The sequence below is a fragment of the Benincasa hispida genome, chromosome 10 (assembly GCF_009727055.1).
Source record: "Benincasa hispida cultivar B227 chromosome 10, ASM972705v1, whole genome shotgun sequence".
Taxonomy (NCBI): domain Eukaryota; kingdom Viridiplantae; phylum Streptophyta; class Magnoliopsida; order Cucurbitales; family Cucurbitaceae; genus Benincasa; species Benincasa hispida.
Genome location: NC_052358.1, coordinates 15,005,273 through 15,032,892, shown reverse-complemented (window position 1 = coordinate 15,032,892; position 27,620 = coordinate 15,005,273). Strand labels below are relative to the sequence as shown.

Here is a 27,620-nt window from a genome sequence, read left to right as displayed (position 1 = left end):
AAAATTGTAAAACTTTAAAGTAAATGAATGAAAACAGTATTATAATTTTTTTTTTAAAAAAAATATTTATTAAAAAAATAATAATAAATAAAGAGATTTTTTACTCATATTTTTTTTATTGTTAAAATCTTGTTTAAGTTTATTCCGTCATTGACCTTCAAAATGTTTATTTAATCTAAGTTTCTATCTTAATCTTTGATTTTTTTTTTTAAATAATCATTTTAGTTGTTATATAATTATTTCATTTGATATCCACTTCTATGGGTAGAGCTATATGGAGAATAAGGGGATGGTCCCCTAAATTTTTTACAAAATTTCAACCAATATTAATCATAAAATTGTCGTGGGTTTTATTTTCATTCTTTGTTCAGCATCTTTTAAAAAAAGATTTATATAAAATTTAAACGATAGGTTAAGTCATTATCGGTGGCTTTTTAGGGGGAAAAAAATATTTGATACTATATATTATTCTCTTTTTCATGTCTATACATATTTCTTACTAAAAGTTTAAAATTTTATTTTAGACTATATATTATTCAAATATTGATTTTTTTTTCCCTTTCTAAAATATTCTTTGAGCACAACAATTAGAGAATGGAGATTTGACAGTATCAAATTCTATGTACATCAAAATCGATTAATATAATATACTAAAATAAAGAGAGATTAAAAAGAAAATAAAGGACCCATAATCGATTTTTTTTAAAAGAAGTAGACATTGATATTTTCTCAACATTCAAATAAGTACGAAGATTAAAAATGTACCTAAAATAAAACTTAAACCATTATTAAAATTTATGTTTGGCCTCACAACTTTAAGTTTTTTGATTTTCTCCTACACATCCTCAATGTTCATCTCTAAACCTTCCATGATTAATTTGTTAAAAAAAGAATACAGTCTGGCAGAGTAGGAATATAAGCCTAGAGCCTATAAAATTTGCTTTTTCTCTTAATTGTAGTCTTTAATGATAGCATTTACTTTTTTGCCCCCCTTCCCTACTTCCAGCATCCAAAATTCTTCTCCCCTCCAACTATAAATTGAAGAAGATTATAGGGTCTGATAATGAGGTCTAAGTAAAGCAAACATTGATTAGGAGAGATAATAACATTTGATAATGAGGTCTAAGTAAAGCAAACACAATTTATCTTTTAACTTTTTACACTATAAGAGAATCAAACTTTTTACTGTGTTACTAAGTAATATCATTTTGTTATCATCATTGTTGTCCCCTTTCATATCTTTTTTCTTTTCCTGGTCTTACTATTTGCATACTTAACCTAATTACTCTGTTAATCTCAGGCTTCCATCTCAAATGCACTAAGCTCAGCCACTTCCATTTACTATTTGTACAAATCTCCTATCTGTTCCACAGACCAACTAACCTAGATAGAGGATATCTAACCTTCATTTTCTTCAACAGGTCATCTCAATATCATAGACAACAAATAACAAAACCACAAGAGAATAAGCAAGCAAGAAGAGAGATGAACTTATATGGTTGCTTCAATCACTTTGGTTCTCTTTTCATTGAGATAGTAAGTTGCTCCTTCGAGTTTCGAAACTCGGCCTATGCTAATCAAATTGCCTGAGGACACAAAATTTGGAGTTAATAGAGTGGTTAGGGGCAAGTAGAAACCAAAAAATCAGTAGCTGGTAGGGATTATTAGGCACAGAAAATTGCAGAAACCAGTTAAATTTCGTTGCCAGAGAATGGTTCCACGCAAACACAAGTCTCATTGTTTTGAAGCCATGATGAACTCCTTCACATTCTGTACAACTCCTTTGTCATATGGGTTTCTGAACTTCATTTCATTGGACCTTAGGCCTGTAGATCACCGAGTTACATAATAGTTGTATAAAAATGAATATTCCCATAACTTATGTGAAGTCATAGTGCTCTGCAAGGTGTTCTTACCCTGCTCAGACTGAACAACAATTTGAAATTCTGGATACCTCTTCCAGTGAATCTGAAACGGAGATTGATTCATGTGGTGAAAAGAACAAAACGCTAAAGGGAAAAGATTTATAAAAGCAGATGAGTTCTATTTGGTCAAATTGTGAGTTAGTTTGCAATTTGCAAAGCATATAGTCCACTCACACTTTGGTGCCTGAAGACATTTTGCACTTTAATTTTTAATTTTTAAAAATTAAGTTACTAAACGCTATTTTTACATGTAAATTTTTTTTTTTTGTTATTCACTCTCAACGATGTTTTCAAAAATTATACTAAATTTAGAGAAAAGAGGAAGGTAGTTCTCGAAAACTTGTTATTTTCTTTAGAATTTGACTAGAAATTCAAGTGATTTTTCAAGAAATATGACAATCATAATATGAAATTTAAGAGACAACATAAATGAATTTCAGAATCTAAAAATTAAAAACAAAACCATTAACGGACTCTATTTGGTAACCATTTGGTTTTTGGTTTTTAAAAATTAAGCTCATTTTCTCTCAAGTTCTTACAATGGTTTGCATCTTTCTAAAGTAAAATGGTTAATGTTTAGCCAAATTTTGATTTGGTTTTGAAAACATCTCTAAAATGTAGATAATAAAACAAGAAATTTAGAGGTAAAAGAGGTGTTTATAAACTTAAGTTTCAAAAACTAAAAACCAAAAACCAAATGGTTGCCAAACTAAGCCTTAGTTTTTTGTTTTTGAAAATTAACTTATAGACAATACTTACACCCATAAGTTTATATGCTTTGTTATACACTTTCTACTAATGTCTTAAAAACAATCACTTTTGAAAACTAATAATAGTTTTTAAAAACTTGTTTTTATGTTTAAAAATCGATTAGAAATTTAAGTGTTTCTACAATAAAATTGAAAACCATAACTTAGAATTTAGAAGGAAATAAGCATAAATTTCAAAAAGAGAACTAGAACAAAATCGTGATCCAATGAAGTCTAAAGTTTCTAGGTTGTTGTCTTTGAATTTAAAAAGTGCTTAACAGGTTCTTGAATTTTTAAAAATATATTGATACACAAACCATCGATTTAGTGTCCATTAGGTGTATTAACTATTCGACATTTAAAAAGTTCATGGAGCTCCCGAACAAAAATTTTAATTCTGATCCATTAGAATCCAGATAATTCAATTTTTGTCGAATAAATCCGCGTTCTTTTAAATATTTATATATAATAGGTCCACATTTGCCACCGGAATACTATTGTGTGCCAAAGAGTATTTGTTCTATTCGCTCCTTTAGTGCTACCAGTTAGGAACTTACCCATTCATCTGTTCTGATATTGAAGCAGATACAATATATATGCCACAAGAAGAACAACACCTAAAAACAGCAAGAGATCCATCACATTTCTAGGAAAACAATATCTTAACAACTTGTGTCAACTAAAGGAACTGCCTCCTACATAAAATGCAAATGACAGAAATGCACCTGCCATACTAATTGTAGAATGGAGAATAGCATGGTGCTCCTGGCCACTTTCTTTGAGAAATTGATCTGAACAATTGGGGAATATACCGAGTTATAACAAAGGCATGGATTCTTAACAATCCATAGGCATGATAATACAAGTAGCTGTCAGCAATCAAGGCAAAGAACGCAGAAACAAACCTCTAACCTAGTTCCATCACCATCAAGAAGTTCAGACTCGGCCGAATCTGAAAAATCAGCTTACCAGTAAATACAGTGCAGTGAAGCTGAAAATGTGGGTATAGTATAGCTAGCGATACACTTACATTGAGATAAGCACACAATGTACGTAGATTCAGTCCAGATAAATCCAAAAAGTAAGACCATGAAGAGGACATAATTTTTATGCCCTGCAATACAATCGCATGCAACATACACCATATTAGCTAGCTCAAGTGAAGTAATCACATTTGGCTTGAAATTATTAAGGTGGGGCGATGCTAACCTAAGTAGAGAAATTAAATTACAGATTTTTACAGCAGTGACGAGATATAAGCTTTAACTAAGATCTTCTTTGATGCCATCATCTACTATTTACCAATACAGTTTCCGAATGCGGGACAATGGTGGTCAAAGCCTTTAACATATGTCTTGCAGATTGGACAGCGTCTCAACCTATCATCCAATCCAATATCCTTGGAAGAAGAACATTAACCAAAAGTTAGAGACCAGTCAATTACTCATCAATTACTCAAAGGAAAAATCAAGAATAGCCCTGGTAATATAAATACCTACAAACTATTACTGAGCAATGCCAGCAATAGCAATATTATATTTAACATGGCCTTTATGAAGGAAGAATAGTATTACATTCAAGTTATAGGTATAGGTAAAATTTGCAAAGTTCTAAATCCAGAATCATTCGAACAAAACACAAAAACAAAAAGCAATATCGGCAGGAAATTTGAAAATTTGTACGATGCATAATGATTTTGTTATTTCCTGAAAACTAGAAAGAGAGAGAGAGAGAGAGAGAGAGAGAGTACTGCTTCAGATGAACGCCTGAAATAAGGATTACTCATTAGAAAGAGCTAGATCGCTGAGGTTTCATGACATTATAAGCTCACTAACCTCAATTAAATGGTGAGTGTCCATTTCTAAAACTAAACTTTGGGAAGTTGCATCTGAAGGGGATGTACTATATGACACCAAACCAGGATCACTGGATAACATCCTGTCATGATAAACCTGTATGTTAGAATAAGAAATAGAGCCACCAGACAAGCAGGCATCATGAGGTAATAACATATATCTCACGTAAAGACATTTTGTAATATGATGAGTTATGGAATGAAAGAGTCCTGAAAAATGAACAGGAAAGTTGGGAAACAGACCTGCAAAGGCCAAAGATGAGCAAGATTATCTGCCCATTAAACAGAAGATTCATCAAAAGCGAAGCATCTGCAAGGCACATAAGATGTTACTCTGAGCTCGCATTTAACCGTGTGGAGTAGATAGCTCTATAATAGTTCTTTTTCACGCAAATTTTGTTGATGATCCACATCAGAAAAGTCAAGTAACTTCACAATCTTAATAAAATAGATGGGCTATTCTTATCATTGTTAATTGGTTTTGAGATGAAATCTCGTGTTATCTAAATATAGTATCGGATCCGTAAAGTTCAAATGGACATTAGTCCAAAAACAAAAATTGGGATTGATCCAAGATTGATGATGAATCCAAAGCAGCACTATCTTATTGAGGATATCACAGTCATAATAAATACTCCTCTCTATTTTCTATTCCTTCGCTGGAAGGTCAAAATAAATGCGGGAGATTTAATAATGAAATATCAAGTAAAGGGGCTCTAATCAATAAATGCGAGAGACTTCAAGAAGTTGGATCTCAGTACTGATTCATATGGAATTAGCACGACCCGGCGATCAAATTCTTATCAATTAGTCTTGAGATAGGTCATGTTATCTAATAAATTCAAATAAATTTGTGAGAAAGGCAGAGAGTTGGATTCCTATGATCACTAAAGGAACTCTTGTCCTTCAAATGTAATTGAAAGTAATCGTCAGTTAGGATTTAGGGGGAAGCCAGTTACAATCCCGCCAGTCCAATTGAAAAGAATTGCGAAGTGTACTGTTGACAGCAACTTCAGTAATCGAGCACGTATTACTCGTTAATCTTAGAATCCAGATGGCAACATCTACTCCTAGAATGACATTTCGGCTAAAAAATTACTAGTTAGCTATCACGTTATGCAAAAATTTCACTTTCTCGATCATTCAGAGCAATCAATTCTAAAGTACAAAATTGAGAAGCAAAAAGAATATTGAGAAGAGGACCTTGTCGAACAACAGCAATGTAAACTAGCCAGACGAAAAGTACACTGAAGAAAACGAGCGCTGGAGCAGACGAGCGGACTCGGAGAAGCCGCCTGCACCATCCAGCAGCGCTTGCAACGGCTAGAAGCATCAAAGCTGAAAAAACAAAGCAAAATAACCTCACAGTTAATGGTAACCATCAACCAAGCTCCAAAGAAGAACAGGAGAGAGGTAGAGAGACCTGAAAGTAGGAGCTGAATGAAGAAGGACAAATCGGAGAAGAAGTGAGGAACAAGAAATTGGGAGCATTGAATTAGAAAAACAAGTATTAAAGATACTACGCAACGGCCGATCAGCTCCGGCCAATTTGCCGGTTTCTTCCGATCATATAATTCCACCATTTCTTTTCAAACAAAAATTCATCGCACTCAATCGTGATTCGTGGAAGAGAAGATGACGATGATTGGTCGTTTCTGCCTGAAGAAGCAGGCCACTGTTGGGCTTTACGTATAATTTAGGTTCATTATGATCGGCCCATGAGCCCACTAACTTGGAAATTGGTAGAGGAAATAGTTGTTTTATTTTTATTTAATTTTTCAAATTTTAGTCAAACAAAATAATATGTAGATTTGTTAAATTAACTCTTTACATTTTATAAAAGTTCTGTTAAATTTCTAAAATATTTTTACCTTAACATGATTCGTTGTATTTATAAATTTTTTAAAAAAGTTTATGAAATAAATAAGCATAAATTATTAAAAGTATGCTTGAACTCTAAAATAACAAGGTAAATCAAGAACAATACTGAAAGATAGTCTATTGATTTGCTTCTAATAGAGGGTTGAAAAAAAGTTACTTTTTAAGATTTGATTAAAATATATATATGTTTGTTGACTAGAGAATGCATATTATGCTTAGCCTCGACATATCATGGGCATGCTCGGGTCGATGAGCTCAATGGTTATTTAATTTAGTTTTAAAGAAAGTAGGTTCATTTTCGATCCTAAGAATTCTAACTTATCACATTTTTCTATTATCTAACTTAAATATCATAGTATGTGAAGTGACCACACTGGTATGTATATATATTCACTTACGTTCTAGGTCGCGTTTATTTATTTATTTTTTTAAAAAAAAGAAACCAATAACAAAACGATTCTCTAGGAATCTTTTTTCTTTAGTTCAATGTATTTGTTTGATAATAATAATAATCGTTGTACTTGAACATGTCAGAGCTTTAATAATCAACGTGTTTTTCTCTCTTTTTTTTTTAATAATAATAATAATAAATTGATTTTTTAACCCCAAAAAAGAGGGTGAACAATGGGTCTTTTACATTTATTCAGTCAAATCTCGGATCTATTTTAATTCAAATCCAGCCTAAAAATAAGACCGATTGATATGGACTCTAAAATGTACAACTTGAAACTTTAATTATTTAATAAATTCGAACAAAAAAAAAATGAATTAACTTTGAACATCTCTATTTATTTTATTAGATATTTATTTATTTCAATATATATATTGAAAAAAAGGCATTGAATGTCGGATTATTAAATCTCTAATAGAATGACAAAATGGTAAAATTGTTTACATGTTTTGGATTTTTACTTTTAGTAATCTTTTTTTATTATTTACGGTGTAGTCGTTTTAATTTGATAGTTATCCGATCGTTTTATTATTAGTATATATTTTTTTTGTTATATACTCAACATTTGTGCTACAATTTTGTTATGTTAAACATTTTTCCTTGTCATATGAATTATGATTTGTATTTCCTTTATTATCTATCCTGTTTTAGAATATTCGAACTTTTGATCTTTCGATTGAAAATATATTTTATAATTTATCGAGTTATGTTCGAGTTATAATCAACTTTAATTTAAATATAATCTAGATATATAATATTGCATGACTACCGTTCTCGATATTGAAATGAAACTAATTAAATCATTAAAAGTAATTTTAAGATGGATGATTTGGATGGCTTAATTTGGAAAGAGCAAGCCTTAGGGTGGTTGAAGGCAATTAAGGGAGCATTTAAATATTTGGTTGGCATTTCGTTTTGTTTTCTTATTTCTTTCTTTCTTTTTTTTTCCTCCCTAATTAAGGCATTTCGTCTTTATTAATTTGACTAATCATAAACAATAAATATTCAACGATACAATATGAAATCCACATTGCTCTTCCTAAAGAAACCAACACCACACCATTACATGGTAGAAAAAATGACCATTTAACCAATAAATAAATGATAAATATGTCAACATAACTAATAATTAATAATAATTAATGTATAATATTTGCATCGAAATCAAATGTTCGATTTTCTCACACTTATATTTATTATACTAAAAAAATATTTACAGGCAATGATGAATCAAAAGAACTCAATTTTGATCTAAAATATCTCTATAGAACGAAAAATCAAGTATTGAACTCTTAAATAACTAGTACAATTTAACATTTATGAAAAAAGAATGTACAAATCATCCATAAAACTATACATAAGTATTACTTCTGCAATCCAATAATCCTACCGACTATAGTGACTTCCAAAAATTTTAATGACATCCATAAAACTAAAGCAATTTGTTTTCTCAAATTTAAATGATGGCTTAACATTGATTAAAATTTTAAATAATAATAATAATAATAATTAGTATTATAGTTTTCTTAATTCAGATTTATTGACTGTAAAAACTTTTTTTTTTTTTTAAATAAAAGAGAACACATGGTATGATGGGGTCGGACCATGACTTCGAAAGTCATTATTCCATAGCAAGTTTAGACGAATGGCTCTAGAGTTAGATGTATATTGATGAAATATGCAAGCACGTCACACTATAAGAAATTATGCTCTTTCTAACGAAAAAATCATCGGAAAAAATAAAAAAAAAAAGTTAGAAAAGTCTTTCCCGATGCTTTTTTGACTGCTGGCCAGGTCGTCGGGAAAGGCCTTTCCCAATGCAAAAAAGTTCATTCGTCAGAAGAGATCGATCTCGCGACGCTTGGAATTGAAGGAGATATGTGACACTAAATTGTTAACATCGGCAAAAGTCATATCTTCCAACGCCAAAAATTGGTTTATCGGTGTCGGTAAATGATTGGATATATGGGGGAAAGCCTTTCCCGACCCCAATACCAATCTAGTTTGGTATCAAGAAAGGTTTCAAAAAATTTCTCTTTTTTTCTTTTTCTTTTTTTGGACACCTTAAAATTTGGTGTCGGGAATGGTTTTTTAATATATTTTTTTTTCTAATTTACTGAAAATCAAACCTACTATTTTTTTTTAAAAAAAATGAAACCAACTTGAATCTTACAAATTTAAATAAATAAACTAAAATCAACAAATTTTATATTTAATTAGTTTTTATTACATAACATACAATTTAGTTTTACAAAGTTAATTACAATTACATTTTATCCATGAACATAAACCTCAAAATATCTACATAATATACACAAAACATATCTTGATTTTTCCATACTTCTTGTTTGAACATAAAATCCAAGATACCTACAAAATATAAATAGCGCAACATTAATATACAATTTAAACATAACTATACATTTATCCATATAATTATTTAAAAATATAAATTAACAACAACGACAAAATTGATGCAAAATTGGACAATTAGTCCATTTTAGTCATTATTGTCAATCACAATAATTTAATATTGTTTATCAAATGTTGCAACTTACTTTTCAAATTTAAAATTAAAATATATTGAATATTAGTTTGCTTTATTTTGCAGCTATTTTTGTTTCTAATAACACATTCGACGACAAAACAACTATTTTAAAGAGCTACAATAAACTAAGTTTTAGCATTATGTAATTATTTTATCTAACAAAAATTGAAGGAAAAAAATCGTTAAACATGCTTAAAAAAAAAGACCAGCTATGATACTAGTTAAATAATAAATATATATGCATATATGTGTTTTTCCTCGATGGTCAAATATTGTTTTTATTGTATGTATAAGTATATAAATTCAAAGGACATCTACGTAAATATAGAATTATATAAATATATTTTAATGCGAACTTTGTATATATATAAAAAAAAAATTAAAACCTCATTTAATAACTATTTTGTTTTCATTTCGTTTAAAGTAAATCTATTTACTCTCAGTTTTTTTTACTATAATTTGCATATTTCCTAAATATAAGAGTTAAATTATTCGTCAAAACATTAAAAAAAAATCTTCAATTACTAATATTATTTAATTTTAAAAAAATTGCATAGTTTTTAGAACATGCATAAAAATAGACGACATAGTAATAAATTTAGAGTTTGAAGGAGGGTTTATAAGCTTATTTTTTTAAAATAAAAAACAAAATAATTAGACCCAAATATCCTAATAAATACACATTTAATTTATATTATTCAGTGAAATTTTATGCATTTTTTTTTAATCTTTATAAAAAAATGTCAAATAAAATGCTAATTTTAAGCTATATAGTTGATTTCCATTATAACTTCATTAAAGATAAAAATCAAACTTCACCATTTAAATCAAAGATAATGATATGATGTGACATATAAATATAAATGTGTTTGGTTTAACTTTTCAAATATTCAATTTTAAAAATAAATCATTTGAAAAAAAAAAAACTAAAACGTCCCCAGACAAAATTTTAAACACTTTTTTGGAGTGTACCTTTTACCAAAATAGATTAAGTAAAATTGATTTTTTTAATATATATATCTAACCAATCTAAACCGGCCTAATTAACAGACCAAATCAATAATGAGGAATAAAAAAACAATAGTTGAGCCACGTGCTTTTAATTTATTTCTACCTTCCAAAGTTCACGAATTAAACCTAATAACCGTGTTTCCTAGTCAAATTAACCCCTACTAAGCACTAACCTGTTTTTATTGAAAATTAACCCTACTAACCGTGTTTTTTAATTAAATTTAACTCTAAAGTTGCGAATTTATTGTTTTTTTAATAGGACAGAAAAATCAAATCTAAAAAATAGTTATGTATGTGTATTTACCATTTTTAGTCTCTAAATCTTGAAATGTAAGTGTGTTTGATCTTTAAATTTCTAAAATAATAAAAAAAATATGTATGTTTTTGTATATACCATACTGTGTTATATTCCTATTTGTTAATTCGTTTTCATCTTTATCTCGAAAATAAAAAAAACCTAGAAGACAATAAAAAAGAAAAAAAAATGTTGGTTAACTTGTTTTCAAAAACTATTCGAAAAAACAATTTTATAAAAATGACATACATTAAAAGACAACCAGATTTGTTTCCATTGTTTTAAAATATTATATTCCAAATTTAGAAAACACAGGATACTACATTTTCAAAATTAAAAAAAAAAAAAAAAAAAAAAAAAAAAAAAAAAAATCAATGAGGAAGTTTCCCTCAAATAATTCACACATAATTATTAATTATTTAAAATTATATCAGTCTTTAAAAATAGAATTTACCAAACACATCATTTTTTATTGCATTTTCAAATTCACAATTAATTATAACTTTCACATTTTATATTCAGAAATAAAAATTTGAAATTAGAACCAAACACATTTTATACAGTGAAAATAAAGAATTTATTTAAGTGTTCTATAAAACTCTATGCTTCCAAAGATAAATTATCAGATGACGAACCATATGGGTCTATTTTTTAAAAATTAATTTTATAATTTAAAATATCATAAAATTATTTTAAATAACAATAATAATAATAACTTTCGATGAATTTTAAATATACTGTTATAAACTTTAGACTAGGAACATCTATACGTACTTAAAAATTCAGAGATTAAAAGAGGATTTTTGAAAAATTAAAGAATAAAAAATGTATAATTTTGAGATTAAAAAAAAAAGATTTGTCAAAATATTTAAATCTCCAACTAGATTTTAACCAACAAATATTATATAAATAAAACCGAGCGGTGTCCGAAAGCAATGGTTGGGGTGGGACGGAATGGAAAGGAAAATGAATCAAATTTAGCACTCAATTAATTACATTCAATTAATGTTGCCATCGGTAATTACTCTTTTTATTGTCAATACAGATAATGATTAGGTATTAGAGTTAAATGCACTGCAGAATGGCCCCCACAATTATTTTATTTGCAATTTGTACCAGACCCAGCCCAGTCAGCCAAGCCGACTTTTACCAATTCTTCAGCCGCGCCGCTGAAGTCGCCGGACTCCCAATTTTCACGGTCTGACCTTGACGACTGCTTGGCTAATTCACCAGCCGCCTGGTGGGGCCAGACTTCAAATTGCAAAAAAGGACTTTATTTTTAAGTCCACAAACTCCTCATTTATATCTAACTACTCTCTAAACTTTAAAAATTGCATAATAAACTTTTCAAATTTCAATTTTTTGTCCCTAAATTAAAACAATAAAATAGAATTAGTTTATGAATGTGTTGGCCTTTTTTCGTTTTTATTTTTTAAAATTATGTTTGGTTTTTTTTCCCTTAATTCTTAGCGAAGTTTTTAAAAATAAAACGAAATCTTTTAAGACTATATTTTAGATTTTTTTTTTAAAACTTTAATTGCATTTTGTAGTTCTTAAAGCTACCAAAAATTCATAAAGACAAAAAAGTCCCGACGAATTTGAAAATTTTGAAAACTCACATCACGAGGTTGGTTAAACAAGAGAATAATAGTTGTAAGATCTTATTGGAAAAAGTTTTAAAATTAAAAATTTTGTCAATCTTTTTCTTAATTTGACAATTACTTTTTTTTTTTTTTTTTTTTTTTTTTAACTAAGCATATAAAAATTACTTTTATTTCGTCCATGATGTGTTTTGTTATCCACTTATTTATAATGTTTTTAAAAACTTGTTATCCATTTATTTATAATGTTCTTAAAAACTTGTTAATTATGATTTGTTAGATAAAATTTAGGTTTTAAAAAATTAAACCTAAAAACTCTATATTTACCCATAAGTTTCTAAGTTTTATTTTTGACCTACTTTAATGCTTTTAAAAATCCAAACCATTTTGAAAAAAGATATAAAAAATAGAAAAATAAAAGAAAATATTTACACAAAAAAAGAAAAATTTTAATTTTATTTGATAGAGGCCGATAGAAGTCTAACATTATTTTTTTGTTATTTCGATAAATAATTTGATATTTTTTCTATTTGTGAAAATTTTTCTTTTAAAAATAAAATAAAAAAACATAATTTTCAAAAAATTTAATTTAAGGTGGTTGAAATGTTGATTTAAGAAACGTAAAAATCATCATTAAAAATGGAACCAAAACAAACCTAATTAAAAAAATAATAATAATAAAAACGAAGTTACCAAATTGGGTTTACACAAATTGGAAGTTTAATTACAAACTTTAAAAAAATTAGAATCGAATTAGGAGTGTAATTTAACAAAAAATATAGAGAAAAAAAGAAAATACTGCTCTCTTCCGGCATATCTTCCTTTCTCTTTCTTGAGTCTTCATCTTTCCTGTTAGAAGCATTCTCTCTCACGGGGCGATTATGGAGAGATGTTTTCAACATCACGGCGAGACTTGGCTGGCCAACACGCAAAGATTTTGGAGAATTTGATGCGATTTCTTTCCTTTGTTTGTTTCTGTTTGTTGTTGTAGGCGGTTATTTTGAGAGATTTTTTTTGTTTGGATTGAGAGATTATGGAGGAGGACAATAATGGCGGCTCCTTTCGGAGTTTGATCGACTTGGTGAACGATGTAGCTTCAATCTCAGACTACAGGTACGCGGTCAGAAAGCAGTATTGTAATTTAGCTAGGCGACTGAAGCTGTTGATCCCATTGTTTGAGGAGATGAGGGATATCAAGCAGCCGCTGCCTGATGATACCGTTAGAGCTCTTGCTTCGTTGAAAGAAGCTCTGGAATCGACCAAGGAGTTGCTTAGACAAGGGAGCGAGGGGAGCAAGATTTATCTGGTGCGTTTACTTCACTGTTTGTGTGTTGTTTGTTTAATTAGCGTGGTTTGTTCTGCTCTGTGATGTTGTGAATTGGTGAATTTCATTCGCAATTAGTGTTTTCTATGTTCTTGCTTTGGATGTCTGTTTGGCTAAGAGGAAAATCGAAGAATTTGAACGCGGATAATCGGCTATTGTTACTTTCAGAGCCTACTTACCTTCGTTTCCTTTTGTATTCGGAACATAGCATTTTGATTAGGTCGTAGATTGTGGTTTTACACTTCTGGAAATAATGTTTTGATGGTCGCCTTCCATTAAAAGAGATCACGGTTCACCACACTTGTGCTGATGCTTTATATTTAATTCGATCAGGCGACATTTATGCTACGATTGTTGTACAATAGGAACGTTGATTTGGGAAAATTCGAGTTCAAACGTTGGTCTAAATTAGCAGCCGATTTTGGGATTTTTTTTTTTGGCAAGATCTTAAACATGTATTGAATCACAAATAATGCCTGTTACTGTGCGATTTTCGATTTCTTTAGGTTATACTTTATGTGATCTAGGCTTGAATTTAGCTTTGTGTGAATATATGATTTAGGTTGCGCCTAAATTTTAAATTTATTCTTAATTAATCATTATTGTTTTTCTGAATATTTGGAAAACCGACCTGAGACGAGTAAATCAAAGATAATTTCTCTTCTCCTTTTATGGTTTATCAACGCATTATTTTTTCTTGTTCTACTGCCCTTGATCTAAGATGTTTCTCAATTTAAACTGCAGGCCTTGGATAGAGAGCAAATCTTGAATCAATTTCACGAGGTGACAGCTAGACTAGAGCAAGCTCTGAATGAAATTTCACATGAAGATCTTGACATATCTGATGAAGTTAAGGAGCAGGTAGAGGATTTATCATCACTCTTTGTACTTAATATATTTGAAATGATGAAATAGGATCTTGATATATGACTAAGAGATCATGGGTTCAATCCATGACCACCTACATAAGATTTAATATCCTATGAGTTTCCTTGACACTAAAATGTCGTAGGGTTAGACAAATTATCCCGTGAGATTAGTTGAGGTGCACGTAGTTGGACCGAATACTCATGCATATCAAAAAAAATATCTTTGAAATGATTTCCTAAAAAGGAAACTGATGTTTAAGAATATTGTATTTCTTCACTTGTGAAACTTGTTTACTACTGCTTTTGAGTTTTGACTGTTGAAAGACTATAGCTTAGAATCTTGACCGATTCGTGTGTCATGGAAGTAGAAGCTTTACAATTATGTATGACCTCAGAGGTTTCATGAACTATGTTTTTCTTCCATAAGTTGTACCGGCAAAACTACCAAGGGACCCGACAGTTAAAAAAAGTATCATGAGGTTTGAATGCCCTATAAAAGTTTTGTACCGCTATATGCATATCTAACTTTTTCTGCATCCAGGTTGAGCTTGTTCTCTCTCAATTCAGAAGAGCTAGAGGAAGGAATGATACACAAGATGCCGAGGTGTATGTTAACCTCAACTCTCTATATAACAACAACAGAGACTCTGCTGATCCTTCTATCTTGAAAGTACTGGCTGAGAAGTTGCAACTGATTGTTATAGCTGATCTTACTCAAGAGTCTCTTGCTTTACATGAAATGGTTTTGGCTAGTGATGGAGATCCAGGGGGGCGATTTGAGAAAATGTCAATATTATTGAAGAAAATAAAAGATTTTATGCTAACTGAAAACCCTGAAATTGGTCTTTCTTCAAAAGAACAAAGTCATCCTCGCACTGGTGGACAAGTGTCTGCTGGTAAGAAAGATATAGTGTCCCTCCACATACCTGAAGACTTTCGGTGCCCCATATCCCTGGATTTGATGAAAGATCCCGTCATTGTCTCCACGGGACAGGTATTTACATATTCTGTTGCCTGATTCTTACCTCTGGTAGAACGTAAATTTTTTCTTTTCCAGATGAAGGAGGTTGCTACCACATATCCCTTTCCAATTATGTGGTTTTTTTTTTTTGTGCGCGTGTCCTTTTCCTTAGTTTGAGAACTAGGGATGTGAGATCAACTCTTTAACCTTAGGGAAGGCAGTAGGTGTACTTTGGTTGACCCAATTATGTAGTGTCTGCTAGATGCCACTTGATGAAAATTAGAACATGTAGAAAATTGTCTCACATTTTATTCAATTGTTGGGTTAAAAAGCTATTATTTATTGGAACCCTCAATTTAGTTCCTGAATCAACGAAGAATTTTCTTGGAGAATTGAGAGTCCAAGATAGAAAGCTGCATCAAGAATTGGTTTTATCTCATAGTCTTGGTTAGACTTGACTTACACATTGATATACGATGTGAAACTCTCAATTTAGTCTTCTATCGAATATTGCATCCATCACTTCTGAATAAAGCTTAACATGTTGATCTTGTTGCGAATAATTCCTAATGCAGTTTCCTTTTTCTTTCTGGTAGACCTATGAACGTGCGTTCATTGAGAAGTGGCTGGCAGATGGACACTCGACATGCCCGAAAACTCAACAAGTTCTCACTAGCAAAATTCTTACACCAAATTATGTTTTACGTAGTCTCATAGCTCAATGGTGCGAGGTCAATGGGATTGAACCACCACAACGTTCCAGCAGTTCTCAGCCCAGTAAGTTGACTCCGGCTGAACGCTCCAAGTATGAAGCTCTACTCCACAAACTCGCATCAGGCAACATTGAAGACAAGCGATCTGCTGCTGGTGAGATTCGCCTTCTAGCCAAACGCAATGCAAATAATCGTGTGGCCATTGCTGAAGCTGGTGCAATCCCTCTCCTCGTTGATCTCCTTTCAACAACAGACCCCCTCACTCAAGAACATGCTGTGACAGCGTTACTTAACCTTTCAATTTGTGATAATAATAAGAGAAGCATCATGTCCTGTAGGGCAGTGCCTGCGATAGTCCATGTGCTGAAGTGGGGGAGTATGGAAGCACGTGAAAATGCTGCTGCCACTCTTTTCAGTCTCTCGGTTGTAGACGAATATAAAATAATGATCGGCGCATCGGGAGCCATTCTGCCACTTATTGCGCTACTCAATGAAGGTACTCAAAGGGGGAAGAAGGATGCTGCAACCGCTCTTTTCAACTTGTGTTTCTTCCAAGGGAACAAGATAAAGGCAGTCAGGGGTGGTGTTGTTTCCATACTGGTGCAGCTGTTGACAGAATCTAGAATAGGGATGGTAGATGAGGCACTAGCAATTTTAGCCATACTAGCCAGCAATTCGGAAGGGCGGGCTGCGATTGGAGCAGCCGAATCTGTCCCCATTTTAGTAAATTTCATTGGAACAGGATCCCCTAGGAACAGGGAAAATGCAGCTGCAGTTTTGGTGCATCTTTGCATGGGAGACAAACGACATCTCGTCAAAGCGAAGGAGCTCGGAGTGATTGGTTTGCTTATGGATTTGGCAGAAAATGGCACGGACCGAGGTAAGCGAAAAGCAACACAATTGCTTGACCAAATAAACAGGTTTACAGAGCTGCAGAAAGAGGCTGAGGTTCAATCCCAGTCTCAAACCCAGCTGTTGCTACCGCCGCCACTACCTTCCACAATCGGCGACGTCGAAAGCTGACCAGGTTTTTTCTTCCCATTGTCTTTTCCATTGTCGAATTTCTTTCTTTCTTTTATCATACACAATGAAGGAAGGCAGCTCTGCTTTGTTCATGGAGGTGGAAGATCACCAGCCAAACTTAAATTTGTAAATTATAAATTCCTTCTTTTAATTTGCGTGAGAGGAACTTAAGTTCCATGGATGAATCATGAGACTATATTACTAGGAAGTAGAACTATATTCATCCTCAAAATCTTAAAAAAGAGAGATGGTTTGTAAATTGATTATTATAAACCGAATATAAACTGCAGTGTATTTGGGCAAATTAGCCAAAAAATTTTAATCACTTTTCTAAAGATTGTATTGCTGCTTCTAGAATTGGATTTGCCGGTGAAGGAAAATGGCAGCCGCCGGCCAAGAGCCCCGCCGTGCCGACACGTCGTGTTAAAATATTTTCTTGAAGACGATTGATGAAAATTGTGGGTAAGTAACGTATGATTTCTGGAAGTTGAGTGGACAAGTCAATGTACGACGCATCGCTTGGTACGTTGACTTGAATCTGAATTCCACTTTTTCCCTCCTTTTTGTTGGGACATTTCCTCCTATTAATTATCAATAATAATTATGTAAATTTTTTGCACATACAATAAGCAAATTAAATTTAGGTTTTAATACTATTTTGGTCATCATACTTCCAATTATGGTTCATGTTTTTGTAACTTTAGAAAAGGAGATTATTTTTATCTCTTCAAAGTAAAATAAAAATGAAAATGATTGGACCAAAGTAGTCACTTTTTAAAAGTATAAAGATCAAAATGAACTAAAATAAAAAATATAAGGATCATAATGAATATTTTTAATATATAGAGACTAAAATGAGTTAAAGTTGAAATTATTGAGATCAAAACGAACAATTTGAAAGTATAGTTACCAAATCGAACTACGACAAAAAAATATAGGGACTAAAATAGTATTTAAACCTTAAATTTTATTGGGATGAGTTTAAAGCCAAAGAAATAGAGATATTGGGTTACTGATGATGCCTTCTCATCCAGGTAATTAATCTATTTTGAAATGTTAATTACTTCATGCAATAGTAATTAATTTAATTAGAAACAAAAAGAGGAAAATTTGGCTTTTTATATAATCTTTTGCCTTTTCTTTTTCTTTTTCCTTGTCAAATGGTTTGGTGTTTATTTCATCATTTTCATTTTTCAAAACATCTTCATTTATTTATTTGACTAGAAGATCACCGTTCCACTCAACACGATTGGAATACCATTTGAACTTCTATTATTGTTATTATTTATTTAGAAAAGATAAAGTCATTAATTGAATAGATGATAGAATATTGAAAAAGTAATTTTACAGAAGACACTTTGCTTATATGATATATACCCTAAATTTAGATAGATTTTATAGAATTTTTGTCCCTTTTCTTTTTAGAACACCACACTACAGAGAAGATTTGAAACTTTCGCCAATGAACAGGTATTTATTGATATTAATAAGTTAGCCTCAAGCTGGCTAACCTTAAGAACAAAAATGACTTAAATGAAAACTTACATTTTTATGATAATTTCTCTATTATTTTTTCTGGGTATAAGATGAAAAGCCAAAATTTTATTGCAATACAATGGATGATTAATATATAGAAAAAAACTTGAGTGTAATTTGGGTGCATCTTGTTGCACCTAATTAAAAATTGTCATGTGACAATTTGTATTCTTTAAAAAATTATTTTTTATGCGTTGAGGAAGGAACACAGGAAAAGGCTGCATCTAATTGTTGCTCTTAATATATTAGATATTTAATTTAATAGTCGAAACACTCTTTTGGTATAAGAAAAATGGAGGAAGAGACAGGGAGATAGAGTGGGAAATTGGCTTTTAAAGGAAAAAGGCAAAGCAAGAACAATATAGGATTAGGTATAAAAGAAAAAGAAGAAAAAAAGAAAAGAAAAGAAAAGAAAAGAGAGCGTAAGCGTGTGGGTCAGTGTTAGAAAAAGCCATAAATTTCTGTGCCCATAATTTCCTTTGATTGCTCTCTATCTATCCCTCACTGCCCACTCCCCTTCTCTTTGCTTTTATCTCTCTTTCATTTCCTTTCTTTTCTCTGTCACCCATTTCCATTCACATCTTTCCAAAATCCAATCACACTAAACACTCTCTCTTCTACCAAAACAAACCTTCCTTCCTCATCCATCGTAACAATGAACATCAAATAATTGACACGTTTCAGTCCATACAAAAAATTACGTGAAAAACTTTAAAAAACGAACAAAATCACGATCCACTAGAAAAAAATTCATATATTCACACAATGTTCTCTCATCAACTAAAATTACAAGGGTCCTCTCTCAAAACTTTTGAACTAACACACTCAAACGTAAAATGTTTTCTAACTATCATGAAACCAAAACCATAAACTTCTTTTAAAGTATTTGTAGCCCATAACTTTTCAATTTAGTTGGATTTATTAACTAGGTAAACCAATTTTACAATAGTTTGTTAAGGAGTAAGATATTGTTTACATCATTTATTTCCCCTATCTCTATATACTCCAGAAGTACTTGTATTTATGGGTGTTCATGGGTTGGGTTGAGTTGGGTTGAAAGACTTTTTAGACCCAACGTAATTGTTCGGGTTGTAAATTTCTTCAACCCAAATAATCCTTATTAAAAAATGTACCCAACCCAACCTAACCATGAAATATTTGGGTTGGATTGGGTTGGTTCGAGTTAATCAGGTCATTTATTTAAAATTTTGTTCTAAAAAGAAGTAAAACGTAAATATGTAAAAATCTAATTTAATTATTTTCATACATTGAATTAAGATTAATAACTCAATTTCAATTTATATAGTAAAAATTTTCTTTTTAAAGTACAAAGAAGCTACTTGTAAGAGTTGTTGGAGAATAAATTATTAAAAAAATATTAGAATAAAATAAAATTAAAATCAATATATATATAAATAATTGTGTGATGAGGAACAAAAAAAAAATTTTAAGTTAATAATAAATTCTGATTGGTTCGAGTTAGTTTGGGTTATATTAGGTGAACCTATGAACCAACCCAACCCATAAAATTTTCATTTATTTAAACCCAACCTAACCCAAATGAGTTGATAACCTAACCCAACTCGCACGGATTAGGTTGGGTTGATCGATTTTTTCGGGTCATCGGGTTTTTTTGAACATCACTACTTGTATTATATATATGAGTTGTTAATAAATAATACTTATTCCTTCTTCCTGTCTCTCTTTCTTTTCCTTTTTTTAATATTTGTGGATGTCCTTAACAACTTATGAACATTTCAACTAATCTCATGGGACAACTTGTCTAATCCAACAACATTTAAGTCGGAAAGAAACTCGTAAGACATATTAAGCATAAAGGAAACTTATAAGATATTAAATCCTAGGCAGATGACCACTGACTACCATGAATTGAACGGCCCATGATCTCTAAGTTCTAAGGTCATTCCTCCTATTACTTTTATCTTAGTATTTGTCACGTCATTTAATGATATATTATTTTATTTTATGAATTAAGATACTATCCTCTTAACAAACCACACACTCACATTTTTTCCTTTATTTTTTTTTTCTTTAGTTTGCCACTTTATTCCCTTCCCCTTCCCTTGTGTTGGCAGCTTTTGTTTTTCCTCTTTTGCAAAAAAAAAAAAAAAAAAAAAAAAAAAAAAAAAAAAAAAAAAAGGCACTTTCAAATTCCCACTCCAAAAACCAAATCCCAGCTCAAAGCTCAATCAAACCCCTTACTCTTATTTTTATATATATTTGAATTAAAGTTGGCAGAATCTTCCTTCTCTCTCTCACTCTTTTTTTTTCCCTTTTATTTTACGTCCTCGTCATACCATGCATTCAATTAATATATTTATGTGTTTTTGGATAAAAAGTATAATGGAACAACCAAACAATTAATACATCATCATATTCATATGAGACAGAGACACACACACACATGTTTTTCTTCTAGAATTTACTCATTCATTTATTCACTACTACTTTCTTTTTTCTTTTTTCAATATATAGACTAGGAATATTATACCATAATTTATGGAACTATATAGTAATATCCTTAATTTCTTCGTACATTTTTGTTTTCTTCCTCTCATCTTACCTACCTATCAAAATAACCAACAACCCACATTTTTTTTCATTTACTTTATTCGCGTCAACGTTTAAGAATAGAAACCCTATCGATTTAGGGTTTTCAAATATACGAGTATCTTGTGCCAACTTAACTAGTTAAGATATACGTCTTTGACTAAGATATTACAAACTCATATTTTCTTATTTATATATATTTTTTCTTTAAAAGACATTGGTTATGTAATTTCTTCGATAAAAGATTATATTTCTAATAATTCATAAATTTAAACTTGAAACTAAAATTTACCCTTTTTATTTTTTTTTTTCTTTTGGGGAAATCTCCATTTCCAAATTCTATCTCTCTAATTATTAAAACATATAGGGAAAATATCAAGTTGTATCCTAAATTTTGGAGGTTATACTAATTTAAACATTGAACTAATAATTATATCGATTTAAACATTGAACTTTAGGGATTGTATCAATTTAGACCTTGAATTTTGAGAGTTGTATCAATTTAAATCCAAACTAATAATTGTATCAATTTAAACACTGAACTTTCATAAGTATATCAATTTAAACCTTGAACTTTCATGAATATATCAATTTAAATCATGAACTTTTATAAGTATATTAATTTAAACCCTGAACTTTCATAAATGTCTAAATAAAACATAATGGACGATTTAAATTGATAGAATTATGAAGTTCATGGTTTAAATTGATATACTTATAAATGATCATGATTTAAATTGATACAATTATTAGTTTGAGGTTTAAATTGATACAATCTCCAAAGTTGAGGATTTAAATTGATATAATTATTAGTTTAGGGTTTAAAGTGATACAACCCCAAAGTTCAGAGGTATAAATTGATATTTGCCCAAACATATAATAATAATGATAAGAGTTCATACAATCATACAAATAGAAGACTAAAATAACTGCAATTGTCAACATGAATATAACTGAACTAACATAAGACATACATTCAAAGTCAGATATTTAAATTTTCCGACCGTAAATTATTGTATATTCAAAAAATGAAATAAAATAGTGCAATCATTGGAACAACATAGAAGAAAGAAAAAAAAAAGTAATTAAATTGTAAAAATTAATAATGAAAAGAGGAGGTAAAACATGAAAAGAAGACTAAGAGTGAACCTTTTTTTCTCTTTACCGAGGGAATTGAAATGGGAACCACCATTAAAGAGTGTGGGCTGTTAAAAGCATTCACAGACAACTTTTTCAGTGTAGAATCAACCGCGGGGACAGCGGCGACCACCCTTTTCCCTACCTTTACAATGACGCGCAAACCCTAACCTAAACTAATATATAGTTTCCGTAAAATTTCGTTAATCCGATCCTAGTTCAATTGGTATATAAAATATATGTTCTCGATTATGAAATCAAATATTTGAATCCTCCGCTTCTCAATTTAATAATTCAAGTTAAAATATCACCTTAGTTATTCTATTTTGGTTCTTATACTTTTAAATGTCTAATTTTTGTTCTTGAATCTTAAAATTAGTATGTGCAAATGTATTAAAATTGTATCTTTTCTTGAACGAAAAATTTTGTAATTATTTAAAAACATTCGATAAAAACCAACTTTGAATGGTTAAATTTAAGATTTAATGAAAGTATAAAACTAAAATTGGACAATAGACTACCAAAAGTATATAATTCAAAATACTCCAAAAGAATTTTAGGCAAAAATTTCAATCATTAAAATTGTTAACTAATATAGACACCGAGATTTCCTGATTTGACTTTATGGATCGATATATCTCGACAGTTCTTCTCATGTTAAATTACTACTCAACTCACAAAATTTTAATTGTACTTAAAAGAAACTCAACGATTTCCAATGACGAATTATGGACCGACTTGAATCTAGGTCGCAATTAGTTTAAAACGTCAAATTTGGTTCAAATATGGTGAACCCAATGAATGATAATTTAACAATGGTACATTTGAATCTAAATAATATCATTTACTTTCCTAATCAATATTTATAGTCATTTGTCACTTATTTTCAAACCTCCAAGTCCTAGGGAGTCATAACAATAGGGAAGAATTTTTTTTTTAATTAATTAGCGACAAAAGAATTCTCTTTAAAGAGCTTCATTCATACTTTTGTATAATCCAGATGTTTTTGTTCATGTTCTCTACCTATTTTATTTTCCTGATTATTATTAAATAAAAGGTTGAATATAATAGAAAATTTGGGAGGTTTAATTAAACTAATTAAAAGGGCAAAACATATATACAGCTAGCAATGGAAACACAATATTTTATGCATTAGAGATTGTCCAAACCCACTGAAAAATTAACATAATTCCATGTTTAGTGCAGGCCAGATCATAAAACCCCATCAACCTTTTTTTTTAAAAAAAAAAAACATGTAATAACTAATAATTAACATGTAACATTATATTAAAATTATGTGACATTAAACAAATAATTCGATTAAATAAAAAAAAACATGACAAAAGCCAATACACAACACGATATTGAACTCTCTCTACATTTATTCATGTTTTTTTTTTTAAAAAAAAAAATCTTACAAAAGATGGCTGCTTGAAGAAGAACTGAGAGCTGACAAATGATCCGTCCATGAATTTTGATGCTCACTTCCCCAAAACTGGCTGTTTTGATCATGTGGTCTTAAGAAATTCGATAATAATATTCCTTGTTCTTGGTTTTGTTCTTCATTTTTCGTAGGAATTCTCGAAAAGGGTGTCAGATTCTGCAGTTGTTGATGACAATTATTATTGTATTGTACCAAACCAGCTGCTTCTTGTAATGAGTTAGCACCAAAGTTGTTGTTGTTGTTGACTTCAATTTGTGTGTATGCTGCGGCAGTTGTTGCGGTCGTCGGAGATTCTAGTCCGGCCACCATGAATGGTTGTTGTTGTTGTTGCCATTGGTCAAATTCTCTGACGGTGGCGGCGGCGGCGGAATTATTGATGTGAATTCCGGGGAAATTGTTTTCGAAATTACGAGAAAATTGTTGTTGAAGAGATGGAATGATGTTTAATGAAGGTAATTGTAATGAAGGATGTGATGCAAAATCCCTCATTGTACTATTGCTCTCATTGTTGTTGCAATTTCTTGACATTATTGATCTTGAATTACCTGAAAAAAAAAACACAATAATGTGAAATTTTAATTATTAAATATAAACTTTGTAATTTTGAACTCTTTTTATCGTCTAAATTTTTGGGTTTGGTAGTAGTTTCATGTTGGTTTAAAGATTGGAGTAATAAGAAATTGTAACATAACCAAGTTAATTGAGATATTTTTAACCTAATCTAATGTAGTCCATTTTGTGTCTTTATCTTATATTTATGGTAATTAAATTAAAATAATATCGTAATAAAATCATGGACTACTTATAATTAGAGGTGAAATTCTTAAATCGTAAAAATAACTTATCAGCTTAAAAGAGTGTTTTTTAATTAAAAAATAATAAATAATTTAAAGTTAGAACTCCTTTGACATTATAGATTATTGGTTGAATTCTGTGTTGGAAATAATTTATTAATTTAAACTTTTGGGTCGACAAAGATATTTAAATGATAAAAGTAAAAAAAATAAAAAAAGAGAAAAATTTGAAGGTTACCCATTTGAGATTGAGAGGCAGTGGGGGACTTAGATCGGTTAGATTTCTTCTTCTTCTTGTTTTTACGAAACCCACCGCCGACGGGGACATTTCTAAGAGCGCCGCCGCGGGTCCAGTACCGGCGGCAAGCTTTACAGAAGTGGCGCGGCTGAGAAAGGCTGTAATTGTTGAAATAGCAAAATTTGGTGTTTGTTGAATCACAACGAGGGCATTTTAGTGCTGCCTCCGGCAGCGGAATCATCGCCAGCCGTGCTCTATAGGCCATAGAATTTGGCCGGATTCCGCCTCCTCCATGACCTGCCGTAGGCGGCGGCGGCGGCGGTGGTAGAAATGCTGCCGGAAGCTGACGTGGGTCTTGATTACCATCATTTGTTGCTGCCTGATTCGACTAATACAATTAAATTAAATTAATAAACATTTTGAAAATTGGGTATATTCAAGAATAGAATTTGAAGCCAAAAAAAAAAAAAACCCATCCTTTTCTTTTCTTTTTTTCCTTTTTTTCCCATTTCCATAACTTTGCAAATAAAATTGAATTGAACCCACAAAAACAAAAAAACTTACTTGATGCCAATTTGGAGGATCTAAGAAGATTGGAAGAGAAGAGTGAGCCATAAGGGGAATAAATTTCTAATTTTTTTTTTTTATGGGGGGGGGGGGGGGTCTCTTTAATTTACATAAAGTTTCAAAGGATGAACAAGTTAGGGAAATAGAGAGTTGGGAGAGGAGAATTACAAGAAGAGTTGATTACCCAAGTTGAGGGAAGTAAAGGGAAGAAGAAAAAAGAAAGCAAGGAAAAGAATTAAAGACCAAAGAAAGAGAGAGGAAATAATAAAAGGAAAGGGGATGAAGAGAAGAGAGAGTGTTTAATCTCTCATATCATATTCTCTTTTGATATCTTTTTGTATTTATTGTGGAAAAATTAGGGTTTTTTTTTTCTTTAGTGGAGGAAGTTTCTTGGGTGTTGCCTCTCACCTCCTTAACTTTTTCTTTTGGGTTGTGTGCTTAAGTGCTCAAAAAAGAGAAGTGGATGTCCTCATGCAAAGGAAAAGATATATATGTTTATATATTATGTATATATTGAATTAATAATTATTGTTCAACAAAAGCAAAAAAAGATCATTTCTTTTTAGTAATGCCTAATTAGTTTCTCTATTAAGACTTCATGGTGGGATCACTTCAAATCATGAAAGATTCACAATTAGATTGGTTTTGATTTTAACACCCCCACCCCCCAAATTTAGTAGAGTTATCAAATAATTTAATTATTTTTTAGTTCATATCTTAATTAGTTTCACAAAAATAATAATAAAAAAATGATGGAAACTAAAGAGACACCATCTTGAAAGGGCACGTAGGGACCTCATGATGTTTATAAATATATGGTATACTTCAATAATGAGTTTTAGATGAAACCTCATGTCATCTGATTCCAATATTTTAAAAAGTGTTCATATAATATTAAAATTATCTTCATCCATCAGTGTTTTTGGGTCAATCATTGATTATATTTAACATAGTATCAAAGTATAACGTCCTGCACTCAAACAATAGATGTTAAACTGAGTGATTTGGCTCATTTTGTACCAACAAGATAATATTGATCAGAGAAGTAAGCGATAACACACAGAGATTGGTAACTCAAATTGGCGATAACCACCTACGTCTGAGGGGCAGAAAGTCCAAGAAAGATTATTACTACAAAAATAGCGTTTCTCGACTTTCTTCAATGTCAAGTGACACTGATCTTGACGTTTTTAAAACATCAAGAAATCCAGTGTCAAAATGATTACAATGTAGTACTTATCAGTAAAGTAACAACATTTATAGTGACACAAAAAGAGCTTAACTCACATATCACCTAGCTCCTTCTAGATGTGAGACTGCTTCTCAATGACACTTTGGCTTCTCTAAGTATGCTAATATTAGTGTTGAACACTTCTACTTTCAACGGTGCGTGCGACTCTCTCACCACCGATGTTATCTTTCTTTTTTACAGTAAACTCCCTTCACTTATGTATCTTAGGTGTACTCTAAGTTGGAGAACTCCTTCTCAAGTAACGAAGTCTTAGGCTCTCTGAAAGACGAGAATATATCCCTTCTCAAAAGCAATGCCTTAGGTTCCCCTAAGATAGATGTTATATCTTCTTAAGCTTGTACTCTTCAACAACAATTTCGCACGGTAGATTATGGTGAGCAAAGATACAATAAAAAAAATCAATGTTGCATAGTTTGGTCACCACAAAACATAGAACCACATCATAGAGATAATTAGAAGCGACAGTCCTAAAAGAACACTACTTTTTCCTTTTTAAATCTGCGACCAAGAAAGGAAACAATATTCCCATTCGGAAAAAGCAAGTTGGGACTTGAACAAGGGAAGATATCCGATAGAATAAATCTATAGAATTTTTCCAGATAAAGAAAGAAAATATATTGCAGAAATGATATCTTCTGAGACAACACTTAACTGTGACAACTACAAAACCACCACAAGTTGCCTTAAATAAATATAGAGTCAATTAACAACGTACAAAGTTTTAACAGATTCAATAATGGCAAGAGAACTTGATTAAAGTTGGATGTAGATATTTAACAATTATTATAAAAACTAATTATTAGTGTGGTTCTAAGAAAAAATGTTGAAGATTTCAAAACCTAATTCTCAATTACTTGGGTTGTGATTATTTACCA

At 30.8% G+C, this 27,620-nt stretch overlaps 3 protein-coding genes across 4 annotated transcripts; 1 reads left to right on the top strand and 2 right to left on the bottom strand.

Annotated features, from left to right (window-relative positions):
• Positions 1-762: 762 nt before the first annotated feature.
• On the bottom strand, positions 763-6,196 carry LOC120087659 (palmitoyltransferase ZDHHC17-like). Its single transcript, XM_039044506.1, has 12 exons — positions 5,953-6,196; positions 5,733-5,867; positions 4,773-4,839; positions 4,510-4,612; positions 3,977-4,073; positions 3,705-3,788; positions 3,580-3,626; positions 3,400-3,465; positions 3,232-3,291; positions 1,917-1,968; positions 1,689-1,826; positions 763-1,586 (listed from the first exon to the last, which is right to left on the bottom strand). The coding sequence occupies exons 1-11, from the start codon at positions 6,110-6,112 to the stop codon at positions 1,735-1,737; spliced, it is 963 nt and encodes a 320-aa protein (XP_038900434.1). The 5' UTR covers positions 6,113-6,196; the 3' UTR covers positions 763-1,586; positions 1,689-1,734.
• Positions 6,197-13,113: 6,917 nt separating this feature from the next.
• LOC120088320 (U-box domain-containing protein 13-like) lies at positions 13,114-17,857 on the top strand. 2 transcript variants are annotated; one of them, XM_039045537.1, is made up of 5 exons: positions 13,114-13,622; positions 14,385-14,501; positions 15,051-15,503; positions 16,067-17,210; positions 17,562-17,857. In XM_039045537.1, the coding sequence occupies exons 1-4, from the start codon at positions 13,350-13,352 to the stop codon at positions 17,204-17,206; spliced, it is 1,983 nt and encodes a 660-aa protein (XP_038901465.1). In that variant the 5' UTR covers positions 13,114-13,349; the 3' UTR covers positions 17,207-17,210; positions 17,562-17,857. The 2 variants fall into 2 exon arrangements, with proteins under 2 accessions (XP_038901465.1, XP_038901464.1); XM_039045536.1 differs by lacking the exon at positions 17,562-17,857 and having other exon boundaries at positions 13,115-13,622; positions 16,067-17,541.
• A 5,852-nt stretch (positions 17,858-23,709) lies between these two features.
• LOC120087836 (dof zinc finger protein DOF3.6-like) lies at positions 23,710-25,821 on the bottom strand. The gene is made up of 3 exons (XM_039044768.1): positions 25,491-25,821; positions 24,927-25,314; positions 23,710-24,439 (listed from the first exon to the last, which is right to left on the bottom strand). The coding sequence occupies exons 1-3, from the start codon at positions 25,539-25,541 to the stop codon at positions 23,865-23,867; spliced, it is 1,014 nt and encodes a 337-aa protein (XP_038900696.1). The 5' UTR covers positions 25,542-25,821; the 3' UTR covers positions 23,710-23,864.
• Positions 25,822-27,620: the final 1,799 nt, after the last annotated feature.